Raw genomic sequence first — 20153 nt, forward strand, 5'->3', positions numbered from 1 at the left:
TTATTACAAAATATTGAAGATAGTTCCCTTTACTATATGGTAAGACCTTGTTGTTTATCTATTTTATATATAGTAGTTTGTACCTGCTAATCCCAAACTCCTAATTTACGCCCCCCCCCTTTCCCTTTGGTCTGTTTTCTATGTCTGTGAGTCTGTTTCTGTTTTGTAAGTAAGTTCATTTGTATCACCTTTTTAGATTCCACATATAACTGATATCATATGATATTTGTCTTTCTCTGGAAAGTTTCTTTTTCCAGTGTTCACCTCTATAGCCTAGCGTTCCCAGAGATAAAACGATGCTATTCTTATATCTATAAAAGATGCTTTAAAATATGCTCAGTGTTCAATCTTCACACAAGGTAAATAATTGCGTTTTCCTGAATAAAAGGGAGTTTCTTTTTGCCTGAATCTTGGCATTATATTATTAATCTTTCCATTTAATTTTGCAGTATCATAAGTGCTAATCATTTAGTTTGTGGTTTTCATTTCATAAGGAAGAGAATGCTTAAACAATATTGTGTAGTCTGTGCTGCCATCTCGTGGTTATATTGTATTATTACACTATGATGAAGATTGCATTCCTGTCACCCACTTTCCACTAACGTGGAGTCCCCGCTCCCATCACTGTTGATTCTGTAACTCAGGAATGAAGTGGGAGGGGAATGAAAGAGGGCAGTGGGTTGGAAAGATGCTCTATCGGGGCTCTGGTAATTCTGGGAAACAGAAGAGAAAAGACCATTTATGAGTGAGAGCAAGGTTTTTTGGAGGGATAGCAAATGCCTCCTAGTGGCTGCTCTTGACATGGCCATGTTATATTGCATTTCCAATGCACCAAAGGATAGCTAGTGGGAAGTAGCCACATAGCACAGGGAGATCAGCTCGCTGCTTTGTGACCACCTGGAGGGTGGGATAGGGAGGGTGGCAGGGAGACGCAAGAGGGAGGGGATAAGGGGTTATATGTATACGTATAGCTGATTCACTTTGTTATACAGCAGCAACTAACACAACAATGTAAAGAAATTATACTTCAATAAAGACGTTAAAAAAAAAAAAAAGCAAATGAATTGTGTGCTTACTCTCTCCAGTCTTAGTTTCCCCATATACAAAAAAAGAGAAGGATGTAGGTAATCTAAGTGATCTCCAAAGATCTTTGCATATCAACATTCTATGACTCTACAATTTCCCACTCAGGATATTTTGCCTACTTGGCATCATGCAGACACAGGGGGAAATCTGTGGAGGCTTGGAATTCGTTATTGTTGTTGTCAGATGTTCTTGATCCAATATAAATAAGACCTCCACTTACCTTGTGTTTTCTCTTTGTAGGCAAAATAGCTGCATATCCCAAGATGAATATTGAGGACACAGCCCTGCTAGCCAAGTGTTCCCTTTGGCTCCCTGCCAAAGGAATAGAAACTGGCTGACGTTAGCAGAATGGAAGGAGAGTGAACAGGAGGCAATTTACGTGAGGGAGAGCTTCAACCTTTACAAAGCCTCCAGTGACCCTGTGATTATTTTGTTTCCTGGTAGTTACCACTTTCTAATTTTGACAGATGTGGTTTTCCGCTCTTTTCTTGAGAAACTTACTGGGTTTGCAAAGAAAGCACTAAAGGGATAAGGAGCAGATTCAGCAACAACAGAGACAGATGTCTTACTGTGATTGAATTGAAACCCCAAGACCTTCTGTGAGCCAACTCTTTGTATCCTAGGCCATCGCCTTATTTTTATTTTTATGCAGACTTAAAATTCATAACTAACAAATTTTAAACTGCGTTTACTCCTCCCTTAATGTTAACGTTGATATGGATAGTTGTTCTAGCAAAGATGATTCAATGAAGAGGTCAGATGGATTTGTGTCATTTCTACAGTGTTTCTACAGTGTGTCATTTCTGCAGGGCATGCTGATATGATTAAGTGATGGTGAGGACGCATATGACCTGCCAGACATTCGTGAAAAACATATGTCCCCCAGAATAGCTCCACTGCCTGCCTGACAGGTGGATGAAATTCTACTTTAGTGCTTCATTCCCTCAGCTCAAAGTATTGTTACAAGAAATACCCGCTTGCTGTCTTGCCTACCCTTCATCAGCTATCAATATTTCATTATGAGCTTAAAAGTTTAGTAGTCATCAAAAGTAGTCATGAGAGGAGCTTCAAGATGGTGGAAGAGTAAGACGCGGAGATCACCTTCCTCCCCACAAATACATCAGAAACACATCTGCACGTGGAACAACTCCTACAGAACATCTACTGAACGCTGGCAGAAGACCTCAGACCTCCCAAAAGGCAAGAAACTCCCCACGTACCTGGGTAGGGCAAAAGAAAAAAGAAAACACAGACAAAAGAATAGGGACGGGACCTGCACCAGTGGGAGGGAGCTGTGAAGGAGGAAAGGTTTCCACACACTAGGAAGCCCCTTCGTGGGCGGAGACTGCCGGGGGGCGGGGGGGGGGGAGCTTCGGAGCCATGGAGGAGAGCACAGCCACAGGGGTGCGGAGGGCAAAGCGGGGAGATTCCCGCACAGAGGATCGGTGCTGACCAGCACTCACCAGCCCGAGAGGCTTGTCTGCTCACCCGCCGGGGCGGGTGGGGGCTGGGAGCTGAGGCTCGGGCTTCGGAGGTCGGAGCGCAGGGAGAGGACTGGGGTTGGCAGCGTGAACACAGCCTGCAAGGGGTTAGTGCACCACAGCTAGCTGGGAGGGAGTCCGGGGAAAAGATCTGGAATTGCCTAAGAGGCAAGAAACTTTTTCTAGCCTCTTTGTTTCATGGTGCGTGAGGAGAGGGGATTAAGAGTGCCACCTAAACGAGCTCCAGAGATGGGCGCGAGCCGCGGCTATCATCGCGGACCCCAGAGACGGGCATGAGACTCCATGGCTGCTGCTGCCGCCACCAAGAATCCTGTGTGCAAGCACAGGTCACTATCTGCATCTCCCCTCCTGGGAGCCTGTGCAGCCCGCCACTGCCAGGGTCCCGTGATCCAGGGACAATTTCCCCGGGAGAATGCACGGCACGCCTCAGGCTGGTGCAACGTCATGCTGGCCAAGAAGAAGATACAATAATTGTAAATATTTATGCACCCAACACAGGAGCACCTCAATACGTAAGGCAAATACTAACAGCCACAAAATGGGAAATCAACAGTAACACAATCATAGTAGGGGACGTTAACACTCCACTTTCACCAATGGACAGATCAACCAAAATGAAAATCGATAAGGAAACACAAGCTTTAAATGATACATTAAACAATATGGACTTAATTGATATTTATAGGATATTCCATCCAAAAACAACAGGATATACTTTCTTCTCAAGTGCTCATAGAACATTTTCCAGGATAGATCATATCTTGGGTCACAAATCAAGCCTTGCTAAATTTAAGAAAATTGAAGTCATATCAAGTATCTTTTCCGACCACAACGCTATGAGACTAGATATCAATTACTGGAAAAAATCAGTAAAAAGTACAAACACATGGAGGCTAAACAATACACTACTTAAGAACCAAGAGATCACTGAAGAAATCAAAAAGGAAATCAAAAAATACCTAGAAACAAATGACAATGAAAACACAATGACCCAAAACCTATGGGATGCAGCAAAAGTGGTTCTAAGAGGAAAGTTTATAGCAATACAATCCTACCTTAAGAAACAAGTAACATCTCAAATAAACAACCTAACCTTACACCTAAAGCAATTAGAGAAAGAAGAACAAAAAAAAAAACCCCAAAGTTGGCAGAAGGAAAGAAATCATAAAGATCAGATCAGAAATAAATGAAAAAGAAATGAAGGAAACTATAGCAAAGATCAATAAAACTAAAAGCTGGTTCTTTGAGAAGATAAACAAAATTGATAAACCATTAGTGAGAATCATCAAGAAAAAAAGGAGAAGATTCAAATCAATAGAATTAGAAATGAAAAAGGAGAAGTAACAGTTGACACTGCAGAAATACAAAGGATCATGAGAGATTACTACAAGCAACTCTATGCCAATAAAATGGACAACCTGGAAGAAATGGACAAATTCTTAGATAAGCACAACCTTCTGAGACTCAACCAGGAAGAAATAGAAAACATGAACAGACCAATCACAAGCACTGAAATTGAAACTGTGATTAAAAATCTTCCAACAAACAAAAGCCCAGGATGTGATGGCTTCACAAACGAAACCTATCAAACATTTACAGAAGAGCTAACACCTATCCTTCTCAAACTCTTGCAAAATATAGCAGAAGGAGGAACACTCCCAAATGCATTCTATGAGGCCACCATCACCCTGATACCAAAACCAGACAAGGATGTCACAAAGAAAGAAAACTACAGGCCAATATCACTGATGAACATAGATGCAAAAATCCACAACAAAATACTAGCAAACTGAATCCAAGACCTTATTAAAAGGTTCATTCACCATGATCAAATGGGGTTTATCCCAGGAATGCAAGGATTCTTCAATATATGCAAATCAATCAATATGATAAACCATGTTAACAAATTGCAGATTAAAAACCATATGATCATCTCAATAGATGCAGAAAAACTTTCGACCAAATTCAACACCCATTTATGATAAAAACCCTCCAGAAAGTAGGCATTGAGGGAACTCACCTCAACATAATAAAAGCCATATAAGACAAATCCACAGCCAACATCATCCTCAATGGTGAAAAACTGAGACTATTTCCACTAAGATCAGGAACAAGACAAGCTTGTCCACTCTCACCACTATTATTCAACATAGTTTTGGAAATTTTAGCCACAGCAATCAGAGAAGAAAAGGAAATAAAAGGAATCCAAATTGGAAAATAAGAAGTAAAGCTGTCACTGTTTGTAGATGACATGATCTTATACATAGAGAATCCTAAAGATGCTACCAGAAAACTACTAGAGCTAATCAATGCATTTGGTAAAGTAGCAGGATGCAAAATTAATGCACAGAAATCTCTTGCATTCCTATACACTAATGATGAAAAATCTGAAAGAGAAATTCAGGAAACACTCCCATTTACCATTGCAACAAAAAGAATAAAATATCTAGGAATAAACCTACCTAAGGAGACAAAAGACCTGTATCCAGAAAACTATAAGACACTGATGAAAGAAATTAAAGATGATACAAACAGATGGAGAGATATACCATGTTCTTGGATTGGAAGAATCAACATTGTGAAAATGACTCTACTACCCAAAGCAATCTACAAATTCAATGCAATCCCTATCAAACTACCACTGGCATTTTTCACAGAACTAGAACAAAAAATTTCACCATTTGTATGGAAACTCAAAAAACCCCGAATAGCCAAAGCAATCTTGGGAAAGAAAAACGGAGCTGGAGGAATCAGCTCCTGGACTTCAGACCATACTACAAAGGTACAGTAATCAAGACAGTATGGTACTGGCACAAAAACAGAAATGTAGATCAAGGGAACAAGATAGAAAGCCCAGAGATAAACCCAAACACATATGGTCACCTTATTTTTGATTAAGGAGGCAAGAATATACAATGGAGAAAAGAAAGCCTCTTTAATAAGTGGTGCTAGGAAAACTGGACAGCTACATGTAAAACAATGAAATTAGAACACTCCCTAACACCATACACAAAAATAAACTCAAAATGGATTAAAGACCTAAATGTAAGGCCCGCCACTATAAAACTCTTAGGAGAAAACATCGGCAGAACACTCTATGACATAAATCACAGCAAGATCCTTTTTGACCCACCTCCCAGAGTAATGGAAATAAAAACAAAAATAAACAAATGGGACCTAATGAAATTTAAAAGCTTTTGCATAGTAAAGGAAAACATAAACAAGACGAAAAGACACCCCTCAGAATGGGAGAAAATATTTGAAAAGGAAGCAACTGACAAAGGATTCATCTCCAAAATTTACAAGCAGCTCATGCAGCTCAATATGAAAAAAACAAACAACCCAATCCAAAAATGGGCAGAAGACCTAAACAGACATTTCTCCAAAGAAGATATACACATTGCCAACAAACACATGAAAGAATGCTCAACATCATTAATCATTAAAGAAATGCAGATCTAAGCTACAATGAGGTATCATCTCACACCAATCAGAATGGCCATCATCAAAAAATCTAAAAACAATAAATGCTGGAGAGGGCGTGGAGAAAAGGGAACCCTCTTGCACTGTTAGTGGGAATGTAAATTGATACAGCCACTATGGAGAACAGGATGGCGGTTCCTTAAAGAACTGAAAATAGAACTACCATCCGACCCAGCAATCCCACTACTGGGCATATACCCTGAGAAAACCATAATTCAAAAAGAGTCATGTACCACAATGTTCATTAGAGCTCTATTTACAATAGCCAGGACATGGAAACAACTTAATTGTCCATCAACAGATGAATGGATAAAGAAGAGGTGGCACATATATACAAATGGAATATTACTCAGCCATAATAAGAAACGAAATTGAGTTATTTGTAATGAGGTGGATGGACCTAGAGTCTGTCATACAGAGTGAAGTAAGTCAGAAAGAGAAAAAAAAATACCTTATGTTAACAGACATATATGGAATCAAAAAAAGAAAAAAGTCATGAAGAGCCTAGGCGCAGGACAGGAATAAATACGCAGACCTACTAGAGAATGGACTTGAGGACATGGGGAGAGGGAAGAGTAAGCTGGGACAAAGTGAGAGAGTGGCATGGACATATATACACTACCAAATGTAAAACCGATATCTAGTGGGAAGCAGCCGCATGGCACAGGGGGATCAGCTCGGTGCTTTGTGACCACCTAGAGGGGTGGTTTAGACAGAGTGGGAGGGAGACGCAAGAGGAAGGAGATATGGGGATGTATGTATATGTATAGATGATTCACTTTGTTATAAAGCAGAAAGTAACACACCATTGTAAAGCAATTATACTCCAATAAAGATGTTAAAAAGAAAAAAGTAGTCATGAGATGCTAAGGTATAGAATTTTGATACGGAGGATTTGTAAAGCATAGATTAACTGATAAATCAGAATTTCCCAAACTGGGTGCTCTGGAGGAGCACTTTTTTTGAGGAATATTAGTAAGTCTGGTGGATTTTTTTTTTTTTTTTTTTATGGAGATCTGAGGTCAACCTAGCTTGGGAAACACACAATTCAGCAGAACTAAACAGGATTTTTTCTGATGCTTTTAATGTAACAAATATTTATTAAACACTGATTATATGCCAAAAATGGTTACAAGTGTTTAGGATACCCCAGGGAACAAAACAGACAAAGAATGCTTCCTTGTAAAGCTTACATTCTAGCATGATTAGACAGAGAATGAATAATAACTATAATAAGTAAATTGTATAAAACATGCTAAGTGGAGTATATGGTAGATTGGTAACAGGTGTTTGAAGGAAAGGGCGCATACTGCATTTTTTAAAGGGGGGTTAGGGTATACTTCATTGAATAAACGATATTTGAGCAAAGATTTAAATTTGTTAAAGGAGTTAGTCATATAGATCCTTGGGTGGGTCAGAATCTATATAATGGGTGGGTCAGGCAAGTGTGACAATCTGTGCAAAGACCCTGCTGTGGGAGTGTGTTTGGTGTGTTCCAGGAACCACAGAGGCCAGTATTTCTACAGCCAGTGGTGGGGGAGGGAACAGTGGAGAAGGCAAGGAAGAGTTGGGAACTGTAGATTAGGTAAGGCTTTCCTAGCCTTTGTAAAGACTTTTCAAATTGAAGAAAAGGAGAAGCCATTGCAGAGTTTTGAAGAGAGGAGTTACTTGACCTGACTTATATTTTTAAAGGATCGCTGGTGGCTGTGTTGAGCATTAGCTGAAACAAGGCAAGGGAACAAGCAAGGAGACAGGCCACCACCGCAATAATTCAAGCAACAGATGATGATGACTAAAAGGCCAGGGTAGTAGCTGAGATGCTCGTGAGAAGCACTTGGATCCTGGTTGTATTTTTAAGGTGAACTGGACAAGGAATGTCAGAGACAGGAGTCAAGAACGGACAGTGTTGTTATCAGTTGAGATAGAGAAGGCTATTGGTGGGCTGGGGGGAGTGATATTAACAAACTTACTTTTGGACATGTTGAGCTTGAGATACTTATCAGACATCCAAGTAAGCAGGCAGTTGGATATGCGTCTTAGTCTGTTTGGGCCGCTATCACACTATACCACACACTGGGCCGTTTATAAACAACAGAAATTTATTTCTCACAGTTCATGTCCAAGATCAGGGTGACAGTTTGGTCAGACGAGGGCTGTGTTCCAGGTTGCAGACTTCTTGTTTTATCCTCACATGGTGGAAGGGGTGAGAGATCTTTCTGGGGCCTCTTTTATGAGACCATTCATCCCATTTTTGAGGGCTTCATCCTAATCACCTCCCAAAGCCTCCACCTACTAAAACCATCACCTTTGAGGGTTAAGATTTCAGCATTTGTATTTGGGGGACACAAATATTGAGACCATAGGAATATGAGATGGAATTCTGCGAGAAAAGCCTGGACTGATTATATAATTTGGGAGTGTATGTACAGTTCTTAAAGCCTTGAGACTGGCTGAGATCACAGAATGAGTGAGTTGGTAGGAAAGAAGATACTAAAGTACTGCAGTGCTGAGCACAGGGCCATTCGAGTACTGCGAAATCTGTTAGAGGAAGGGAGATGAGATAATAGAACCGAGCAGGAATGAGGAAGATGTAAGAGGAAAACAGGCAAGTCCAGTATCCCAGAGGGCAGGTGAAGAAAATATTTCAAGTAGAGAGAGCTCAGGTGTGTCACTGTTGCCAGCAGATCTAGTAAGATAAGCACTGAGGCTAGACCATTGACCTCACATCCTCCCCTTTGCTGAAGGAGGAGAGCATTTTCACTGAACCGTGTGATGTGAACTGTGAATCCCCAACCTAGACTGGGGACTCACAGTTGGCAAATTATGCCCTGTGGGCTGTATCCATCCCACCAAATGGTTTTTACAGTGTTTAATTGGGGGAGAAAGAGAAGATTTCATGATACATGAAAACTCTATGAAATTCAAATGTCAACAAACAAATTTTATTGGTAAACAGCCACACACAAAAATTTTTTTTGTATAGTGTTTCCCAGACTCACTTGGCACAGAACGTTTTTTCACAAAACATCTCCAGTGTAGCCAAGAACTACTTTGGGAAATGTTGGCGTAGATCCTGGTACTTAATGAAGAGAACAGGCCCAGGTAGCAGAGAGTGCTCGGGTCAAGTGTCAGGGCCCTGGATCTCATGAGATCACTAGGGTAGAAAACAAACTTTGACCATGGTGGCATCCTCCAGAAGTAGCTTAAGACCAGCAACTTTCCTCACGTTTCTTCTATTGACTGGTTCTTTGCAGAAGAGGAAAGCTTACTGGCCCAGAAAGACATGAAAAAAAAAATGCTCAAATTTCTCTAGCCATTAGGGACATTAAACTTAAAACTACAACATTGATTGGATTGGGTAACATTTAAAAGCCTGATAAGATTAATGTTAAAAAAAATTTTTAAGAAATGAGGGCTCTCATTCACTTCTAATGGGGCTGTAAATTGGTACAGTCATGTTTAGGACCATTATGGTAGTTTCCTATAAATTTGAAGATGTGAAAATGCTTCAGCTTAGAAGTTTTACTCCTAGATACTTACCCTAGAGAAACTGTTATGTATGAGAACAAGAAAATATTGACAAAAATTCACTGCAGGTTTGCTTATAATAGATTGTTTATCATTGAAAAATAAGAAATAATGCCCATCAGCAAAAGAATAAATAAAATGTTAGTTATCTACACGGTGAGATACTATATGGCACTCAAAAATTAACTAGGACTGCAACTATCAACACAATAAATCTAAGCATAATGTGGAGAGGAAAAGTATGTTGCAGAGGTAAAAGTATAATTTAACACCATTTTCATTAAACTTTCTGAAATATGCAAAAAATCTGTACATAATATACATAATAGTATAACTGTATACAATGATAAACACTAAATAGGGGATCAAGAGAGAGGTAAGTATTATTACATCATTCTGTATATTTGTAATATTTTAATATTTTATATTAAACACATATTTTAAAGAGGAAAGACATGCCAAAGAAACATAGGAGGAGATGCATGGGCCAAGAGAAGAGATAACCCAAATCAAAATAAATTAACACCATCAAGCAATAACACAGGATATGAGGTGTCAAGGAGACAAATCAATTCGAGAAAATTTAAGAATTCCTTCACAGTATATCCCTGGGAAGAAAACAGCATTCTTCTTAAGTCCTAGTAAACAGGTCAGCTGTCGCTGGATTGCTCACCCTGTGCTTTTTCAGTTGGAGAAACTGAATTTCACTAACCTGCCCATTCACTGGTACTTTGCATACATGGAGGGAATATTTCTACTCGATGTGTGCAAAGTACTTTTAGGAGCTGATGTGGCCATAATTTAATTCCTTACCCACTGCCCAAGACTAATTTCTTTTTTTATTTATCTGGCTGCTCACCACATTAAACCTTAAATTGAACTACTTTTTATATCAATGGAATAAACCATCATCTTAAAATATGGTTATTTATTTGATAAAATAATAATTTAAGTTTGTTTGTATCCTGGCAATCTGTACGCATTTGGAGAGGGAAAGATTCCTTTCTGGATTAAAAAAAACAGCCATGAGATAAAGGAAAGGATCTTTAAAACTATAACTAAAATTAAACTAATCATCTTTATTCTCATTAAGCATATTATTTTGCGGAGTCATTAAATATATTCAAATGATATTGTGTTGGATTAAGGGGACTTAATGCCTAATCTCACTTCTTTGTCTGCGGAGGACTGCAGCTGGGAGTTTATTGAGTAGGGGATCAAGCATCCCACTAAGAACCTTCCCTGGAAAGAGGGACTAAAGGATGGAAACAAAATGAAAAAATCTGCTTTGTTTTTCTTAAATTGCTGGTGATCGAGACAGATGTTTGCCTGTAAATGATGTCAATCCATTTAACCTACTAAAACAAAAGACACAGTATTGAAAACAATGTCTCTCTTTTTTCCTTGATACCTTTTTACCTGGCACTCTAATTACTTTTTTTTTTTTTTTTAGTGACTCACTCCTGCCACCTCATCTCACATTTGCTCTTCCCACCCTTTTCTGACTAGATTTTGATTGCTGATGTCTGATTTACATTATCTCAATTCTTTTTTTTTTAGAAGATGTTGGGGGTAGGAGTTTATTAATTAATTTATTTATTTTTGCTGTGTTGGGTCTTCGTTTCTGTGCGAGGGCTTTCTCTAGTGGCAAGCGGGGGCCCCTCTTCATTGCGGTGCACGGGCCTCTTACTATCGCGGCCTCTCTTGTTGCGGAGCACAGGCTCCAGACGCGCAGGCTCAGTAGTTGTGGCTCACGGGACTAGTTGCCCCGCGGCATGTGGGATCCTCCCAGACCAGGGCTCGAACCAGTGTCCCCTGCATTGGCAGGCAGACCCTCAACGACTGCGCCACCAGGGAAGCCCCTCTAATTACTTTTTAAAAGACACGTGAAGAAGCAATATTGGTAATAGCGTTGGTTGCATCCATCTACATTCCTTTCTTTCGGCAGAGGTGATCCCGGCTTCCCAGTTGGTCTTCGTCACCTGCATCTGGATCACACTGATGTCAAATGCTTGTGCTGCTGGTGAAATCAAGAAGCCCCACCAGCGCTGCTTCTCTTCAGTGAAGCCGACCCGGTAAGATATCCATAGTGTAGTCCCAGTTTCTCTCACCACCTGCCTCAGAACTATATCTTTAATGGTAGCACGTATTTGTGGCAGTGATTGTCTCTAGAGATAGCATTCAACCATCAAAATAAATCACCTCTAATTAGCATAGAAAGAGAAGAGTCTGGGGTTTCTGCTGGCGCTTGCTTGCTTATTTTTGGAGAAAACAGTTAAAGGGCTCATGTATGAATCTTCTTTCAAGGATTGTATTTCTCCAATGAGTAATGCATTTATTATCAATAACAACATGAGTTTAATGTTCCTTCAAAATTTTTTGAGTAGAAATTAGTCTAAGCACCAATTTCTAATGTCAAGTTCTTGCAGAGTGTATAGTTCTGTATATCGATGAGACAGTACTGAAAGACATTAAAGCCATTTGTTGTTTTTTAAAATTCATTTTCCATTTTGAAAATCATCTTTGAAATATCATCCTGAATGTCAATACATCATCATTATTATCTTATCAATAATCAGAGTATGTTTGGACCTGCTAGTGAAGTGGCATAGCTCTCTACTAGAATGACCAGTTCATCCTGATTTGCCTGGGGTTCCATGGATTTTAGCACTAGAAGTCCCAGGAACCCCCTCAGTCGCAGACAAACTAGAACGATTAGTCACCCTACTACCCTTTAATAACCAAGAAATGACCTCCTGTTGTAGGGAAAGTCTTTCCTTTTCACCAAGCACAAGATTCCCAAAAAGACCCAGTAGGAGAAATTGAGGAATAAAGGTGAGTGATATCACCCAGCCAACCTTAGCGATCAGTGAGGTAACTTTTGTTTCAGTCAGATTGCCCTCACATCTTGGATATTTATGAAGCACTCACTATAACATCAGGAAAGAACATAAAAATTTAATAAATCCTTCTGAAGCCTCAGGTTTAATGACCAAAAACAAAAGAGGTATGGGGGGAGGGGAGGAGAGGTCACTAGATACCTAATTCCTGCTCTGCTCTTAAAAATCAAGGACCCACCTCCCACACTTCCCTTCCAGGCTTCTGCTCCCACACGCAGATCTGAGATGCTATGAAATCTTGCCCAGTTTGAACACGTTGAGTCTTCTTCAAGGCAATTGGGCAAGCAATATTTGGGAAATGTGGGGCTATACAACCAAACTGTATGTTTTTTCAGATTGCTTATAACATCTAGTATATTTTAGTAGTATATTTTATCTAATTTTGAAACAAATAGAGACTGCTTAAAATATCATCTACAACTGAAACAATAGGAAGTTTGTCCAGTTTGTTTGGTGGATGTGCAGATAAGAAGGGATATGGTCATAGGAACTCCTCAATCTCACCAGCACACTCTCGGTGGAAGAGTTGCTGCAGAAAAACCTACCATGTGTATTTTTTAGGTGTCATTTAAGGGACAAGAGGAGAACATCTGTTCTTTGTGGTGGGGTGGGAATTTCTCTCTTATGATAGGTGTCTCATTTTTAGAATCTATTTAAATGAAGAGGTAACCCCGGGCTTCCTACTCCATGGGGCCAAGCATGTTTGTTTTCACTTCTCTATAACCTAAGTGAGGTACCCCTTTCAGCGATAAGCTACAACATGATTCATTAAAATTTATATCTGCTTCTTTTGTTCTTCAAAGAAAAATCCTCTAGGACACTAGGGATTGCATAAAACATAGACCCTAGTTCAGAAGCAGCCACTTAGGATGAAAGTCAGGCATTTTCCCCAGTGAACAGAATAATTCAGCCAGCCTGTTTCTGAGCTGTCGCTCAGCACTCTCCCATGAAGATTTTAAGGCATTTTGACAAAAATACTGAAATTACTGTATAGGACAGTTTCTAGAGTAAAGAGCCCAGGATACATTAGACCTAAATATATGAATAAATGCTGTGAGGTTCTTTGCCCTACACACAATCTGATTATCGGTAATTAAATAAGTAATGAATGAATGAATGAACAATCCACTCTGTCATAATGCAAGAGAACTAATAGAATGAACATGGAAGAAAGGCCTGATCTTTCTTTGAAAATTAGGAAGTATATCTTTATATATTAACTCACATTTATGTACATTATTTTGAGCCAGTTTTCCTACAATCAGGCCCTTAAGTCCTTTCCTATTATCCTTTTTCATTCAGAATATAATCTTACTTTTTGTCCAAAGATTCCCTTTTTTATCGAAGTGTCTTAAAAATCTTTCATCCAAACATTTCCTTTATTTCTTAAAGACAAAATGGGGGAGAGGAGGAGTTGGTGAATAAATTAAGTATGGCAGGGGAAAATGTTCCTGTTTTGCCTAGGGGAGAGATTTGGCTCTCAAGGGATGCAAAGGGGATTAGGCATCTAGACTCACTGAGTATTTATTCATTCTTTCAACAATCGTACTGAGTGCCTTTTTTATGACAAGTACTGGGTTGAGAGTTAAGAACAACACACTGTCTCTGGCTTTAAGAATAATCAGCAGAGTGCCAATGTCTGTGCAAAATGGCTTGCAAGAGCCAATTGTTAAATTTTAAGGCTGTTAAATATAAGCATTATTAAAAATTAAATTATATAAATATACAATTAAATAAATTATTTTTAAAACGAAGGTAATAAATACTTAAAACTCACCACTTCCTAACTACTTTACTACATGTCGCTATTGTTCTCCATTATTTATATCTATTTATGTCTGGTAGAAATACTACGCTATACTGTACTATACTATCCTATAAACTGTAGTATACTATAATACACAAAACTATACTATACTATACTACACTATGGGCTACACACACCTCTGTCATATCTGTAGCTTGAAATCAGCTATGGTGGCAGTATTTACATCATGGAAATCAACAAACACTATAAATAGGGCTTTTTTTTTCCAGGGGAGCCACTTAAACATTTACCAGCACATCCAGGAACCTAATGTAGAAGCCAAGAGGGTCCTAGAGATTGCCAATTCAACTGCTACTGCAAATAACAAAGGGAGTGGCAGAGACTGTGGCAACTACAGGCTATATGCTCCTCTGGGGGCAGAGGCTGGTCAGGTCAAGACTTCTTATAAGACAACTTGAGCCTGGTATTGCCAGATTTTCTGATTTTTCAAGAGAAAAATTCAGATTTTCCTGTGAAATTTTCCACTTTAATACACCATATGGGCTATCCAAAAAATGTCTGCAAACCAGCTCCTAATCTGGTCCAGTTTCTTCATTTCACAGATGAGGAAACTGAGACCTCACTGAGCTCATGATCTGATAGAGACACAAGTTAAATCATGGAAACTGTCGTGTCTCAAGTGGGGCACTCTCTCTGGCTGGCTCTTCCACAGAAATGCTCGTCCGTGTAGATTTTTCCTTTATAAGAAACGGGCTGTTGACTAAAGTCAAGTGTGTATTCCCAGAGTCATGAGTTCAAGGGCAGTTCAGTCGAAGCCACAAGATTCACTCCGTATAATGCACCATGTCCTCTCTAAGAAGTCTCAAAAGCATCAGGGACCTAAAAATAAACATTGGATCCAGAATTATCAAGGTTTTCTTTGTGATCAAAAATTGGATCAACTGATTTTCCTTCCGACTACTTTACTGCATTCCTTGGATTGGCATCAAAGGATGTGAATTATCTTCGTAGCTCTCAAAATCAGCTTCTAAACGGGCTTTACAAGTATATTGCTACACACAAAGTATAAACATTTCTATTTCATTCTATTCTTAGCAGCATTGGGTACTAAAATTTTTTGTTTTCTGCTCATTTAATAGGTATAAAATGGCATTCGTACTTTTAATTGTTATCTCACTGTTAACTCTCTAGATTAAATATTTTTTAATATGTTTCTTAATTATAGCCTCTCTTGGGTAAATAGTCTATTTAATCAGGCCTAGTCGTTTCCAAGTCCTGATCCTAGTAAACTAATCAACTATATAGGCCCTTGGGAAAGCAGTTTGGTAAAGCAACCAGCTGAGTATGACTCAGTTAAAATGAGTTGTTGTCTTTCCACTGACTAAACACCAATGTATCAGAATGAGTTGGATGTATTTGCTTTTCCTCAAGCAGTTCTGGTACTTTTTAATTCTCTGCCTAGTATATCCTCCTCAAAGACCCCTTTATTTCCCTGAAACCACTCAAAATCCAGCCCTTCCTTCCCCCTGAACCCACACTTTCTTAGTGACAAAATTATAGTAAAGTTTCTGATATTGACAAGAAGGGGGAACATAAAAATATGGTTCCTTTGTTTCATCCAGAAAGAAAAAGGTTCTAACTCAAAAAGAAAAATGATAACTATTACCGAGCCTTACCTGTTGTTTCTCAAACAATGTTCATAATCTTTCTTTGTGGGGAAAGAATAAGAATGCTGTAATGATTAAGAATGCTATAAAGATTAAGAATGCTGTAATGATGCAAGACTCTTCCATGAGTTGAGATTTCTTTGTTCTATCCCATTGGCACCTAGCCTTCTAGAAGACCCTCTCCTCAGACAGAAGTCATCCAAAAGATTTCTTTCAGTAACTACTAAAAACAAAATCATTTTTTCTAGGAAAGGGAAGAGGGCAGAAGACAAAGGGACTTAAAATTATACGTATATGGAATCAGGCCAGAAAGCTCTGAGCTAAATCTGATCCTCTGTCATAAATTAATCCCCTTATTAAGCATATTTACTTTTCTTGCCTTTGTTCTATTTCAGTCTTCATTTTATTAACCTTTCTATATATGTCTTTTTTTTAATAAGCCAGAGGTCTTCAAATAGGGCACTTATACTCCTAGAGTATAATGTTCCCCTTAGGGTACATGCAAGCTATCAGAGGGGCACGTGGGCATGGATAGTTTTAAAATAATTATTTCTGGATCTCTGACTTCCCCTGACCTCTTTCCTAAAACGGATCCTCCTGAAAACTTGCCTGCAATCTCCTCTGTAGCCTCCCTTTAATGATTGCTCTGTCCCATTTGGCAAAATAAAGGCATGCCTCTCCCTCTTCCTGAATCTTAACTATGTGTATTACACCAGTGTATAAAATCCTCCCAGGTACAAAGAAGCCTTTACAGATATTGTTGTTGAGGTAATGGATGACTTTAGTTTAAATAACACATCCTTTTCCAAACTGCGTGATTTTCTTTTTTCTTTTCTTTTCTTTTTTTTTGTGTTCATCAATATTGAAGTAATAACCTAATTAATTTGTCAGGTTACAAATCATTAGAAATAATTGGTGATAGACCACACGTGAATTTTGGAAAATAAGAAGGAATTTAAATAATTAAGTTACATTCCTGAAACAAAATTTCTTGCAATTCCATGTACTTACATATATATCAACAAAGTTTTTCAATATTTTCATCTATAGAAGTGAAAAGTAGGATCAGGAAATGTAAATCAAAACTACAATGAGATATCACCTCATACCTATTAGAAAGGCTTTATCAGAAAGACAAGAAATAACAAGTGCAATAAGTAATATCCATATACAGATACACAAAATAGGGAAAATGTACCATCACTTTATTAAGAAATACTTTTCCTATAAAATTTAATTCATAATTTTAATAAGTATTTATCAACATTTATATGCATTATGTTTTGCTCCATTTGCAATAGTCACAGAGGCTAAAAAAGATGATTTCAATATGTATACATATATTCTTGCAAAGAAGTATGATGGGGTGATAAAATTCAATGAAGGAAATATTGGATTGGCCAAAAAGTTCATTCGGCTTTTTCCGTAACATCTTACGGAAAAACCCGAATGAACTTTCAAATAAAATGGAAATAAAATAAAATACAAATTCCAAGAAAACAAGGAATGAGATAAAACTTCTGGTTTTTAAAGAGGAGTTTATTCATGTATTTTAAAATGCATAAAGTGGGTATTTTAGGTTCATTGGATACATTAAAAGGAGGAATATGTTTTATTTTAAATTATTATCAATATTTAAGTAATTTTAACTTTTATGATGAAAAAATTGTAGGTGTCTACTTAAATATGTGTGAGGTTTTCAAAATTCTTTTAGAGGGTATCTAAGTCACATAAACCTCTTTGAGAAGTAGATGTATAAATATTTTGAGAAGTAGATGTATAAATAAAGTCAAAAATAAATAAAGATGGGACATCTCACTGTACATCAGAAGAGCCCTCAGGTAAAAAAAGGTGTGTGTGATTTCAGGTACTGCCAAGAGTGCCTTTCATAGCAGGCTGCATGTTCATTGTTCTGGGGATTCTTAATTAAGATTTATCCCTACCAATCTCATGGAGGGGTATGCTTTTGAAAAGAGTATTAGAGATTGCCGTTTTGTTGTGTATATTACTGAAGAAGTTCACAAATTTCCATGAATTTCCACCCAAGGTTACATGCCACTTTTCATAAAATAATAACAACTAGCTAGCTTTTATAAAATGTCTGCTATTTTCCAGACCAGTAGTTCTCCAGAGAAATTGTTATAAATGCAAATTCTCATACCCTAAAACTGTGGAATCAGAAACTCTGGGCATGGGCCCCAGCAAGCCTGGTGATTCAGATGCACCCCAAAGATAGTATTTACAAAACATCTGGTAGGGGGCCTTGAACACAGTAGGCATTTAATAAAAGTTAGCTGCTATTACTTTTTCAATAAATGGTTCATCCTAGCTCCCTGAAAGAAGTTTTCTAGTTAAGAGATCCTTGGAAGAAATAGTTCTATGTGTTCAATTATTCATAGGATAAAATGACTTATGTTTAAAATCAAACTCATTTATCTTCTACTCAAAACAGATTTGTTCCTCCAACTTCGCCATTTCTATTAATGGCAAAAATACATACATAAATCTCTGAGGGTTTCAGCCAGAAACTTCTGTATTTAAAGACCATACTAGATGATCTGAGGTGCCCATAAGCCTGGACATATTTCTTAAACGAGCCGCTTCAGGATGTGAAATTCCTACAATCAAAGTCACTTTATTGAGTTAGGAAATTGCGTCCATGAGTCTTATGTTAAAATTTTACGTGTGTTTCCTGAAGAAGACATGTATCAATGCAAAAGTCAGTCAGGAATTCAGAGTAACTAGAATTCACCTAGAAGACCCCTCAGTGTCTTGTGTTATTGCTGCTGCTGACAGTGATGACGGCGATGGTGACAGGAACGTTCTTCTGGAAGAGGCAGTGAACTAGGTCTCGGGCACTGGGGATGAGGAGACAGCAGCATGTCACATACAGAGGAGCTGTGTGCGCTTCCACAGCTATTCTGCCGCCACTCTTAGAATACGTCTGGGAGGTATGTGTCACAGCACAGGAAATGAGTCAGGGAGGCCCAGTAACTTGCCAGAGTTCAAAGACCCAGGGAGGAACGGGCTTCACTCCCAGATCAGGACTCCACACACGCGGGAGAGGCCACACACTTTGCCTTTGCCCTAGAAAACTGCAGATGAAAATAGGCTGCACCTGCTTCACAGCTGGACCTGACCTTAGGTCCAGTCAGCTGTCAGATCATCCATTTTTCCCTGGGATTCCTCTCCATCCATGCCCATCGCCTTCTCTCAGGTTCCAGAACCTGCCATAGGGGTACTTCCTCTAATCTCAACCAGCACCCATAATTTTTGCACATTCTGTCTTTGTAAAACACTATTTTCATCAGTCTACAATTTTTCATGTGTTTTTTTTTTTACTGTCTTAGTGCAAGAGGTAGTTTAACTTCAGTGACTCTAAGAATCACTTAGGTAGCATATTGAATGCAGATGCCTAGGCCCTGTTTCCTCTGGTTCTGGTTTAGCTGATCTGGGTTGGGGTCCGTGGATCTGAATCTTGATCACCTCCACCCAGGTGCTAGTAACCAGGTTTTCCTACTATAACCCACATTCTGAGAAACATTGCCTGTCAGGATCACATCCAAACTCAGTTTATCATCTAAGGTGCTCCAAGATTTGCTTACCTGCCCCACCCTTGGATACTAAACAGTAAATGCTGGCAGATCTTTGGCTATATGTAATATGAACTGAGAAAATGAGCTTTTATGTGTATATTTTAGAGCATGTCATGTTGCACACAGAAAGCTAACCTAAATCAAAATATCCAGAAGCATATGTATCTCAGAAGCATTTTTCTCCCTTGGAGGTACAGCAAACAAGAAACTAGAATGAGGAATGATGACAGTGCCAAAGTGTGGCCCCTGAGGTATAAGCAACTTCTCTATATAGAGGACCAGAATTCTGCAGTGAGACCTGGATTTGGAGGTGAGTACTATCTTTACAAAACTCAGTCATTTTGACAGTCCATTGCACTGTCAAAAAATTGAGTTGAAAATTTGAAGGAATTAAGACCAAAACACAAGACCACCAATTTAAAAACACCAAAAAACCTTTTACAATGATCTTCTCTTGAATAAGAACAGTTGATAATTTATGCATTTTAAATTAACCAAAAAGACTCATTTTTTTCTATATACATTATCATAGTGTGTTTAATAAATAGTGTGTGTTCAAAAATAGTGAATGTATATACATTGCCCATACAGCAACATATTGTTTTAATTAAAATTTGTTAAGT

At 38.5% G+C, this 20153-nt stretch overlaps 1 protein-coding gene across 1 annotated transcript in view; it reads left to right on the forward strand.

Moving 5' to 3' along the window:
• Positions 1-20153, forward strand: part of GABRR3 (gamma-aminobutyric acid type A receptor subunit rho3) — an 80646-nt gene that overhangs the window by 29195 nt on the left and 31298 nt on the right. The window contains 2 exon segments of the mRNA XM_060149058.1: positions 11548-11674; positions 19728-19840. Of these exon segments, the coding sequence (XP_060005041.1) occupies positions 11548-11674; positions 19728-19840 (240 nt within the window).

The sequence above is a fragment of the Lagenorhynchus albirostris genome, chromosome 5, assembly GCF_949774975.1.
Source record: "Lagenorhynchus albirostris chromosome 5, mLagAlb1.1, whole genome shotgun sequence".
Lineage (NCBI taxonomy): Eukaryota > Metazoa > Chordata > Mammalia > Artiodactyla > Delphinidae > Lagenorhynchus > Lagenorhynchus albirostris.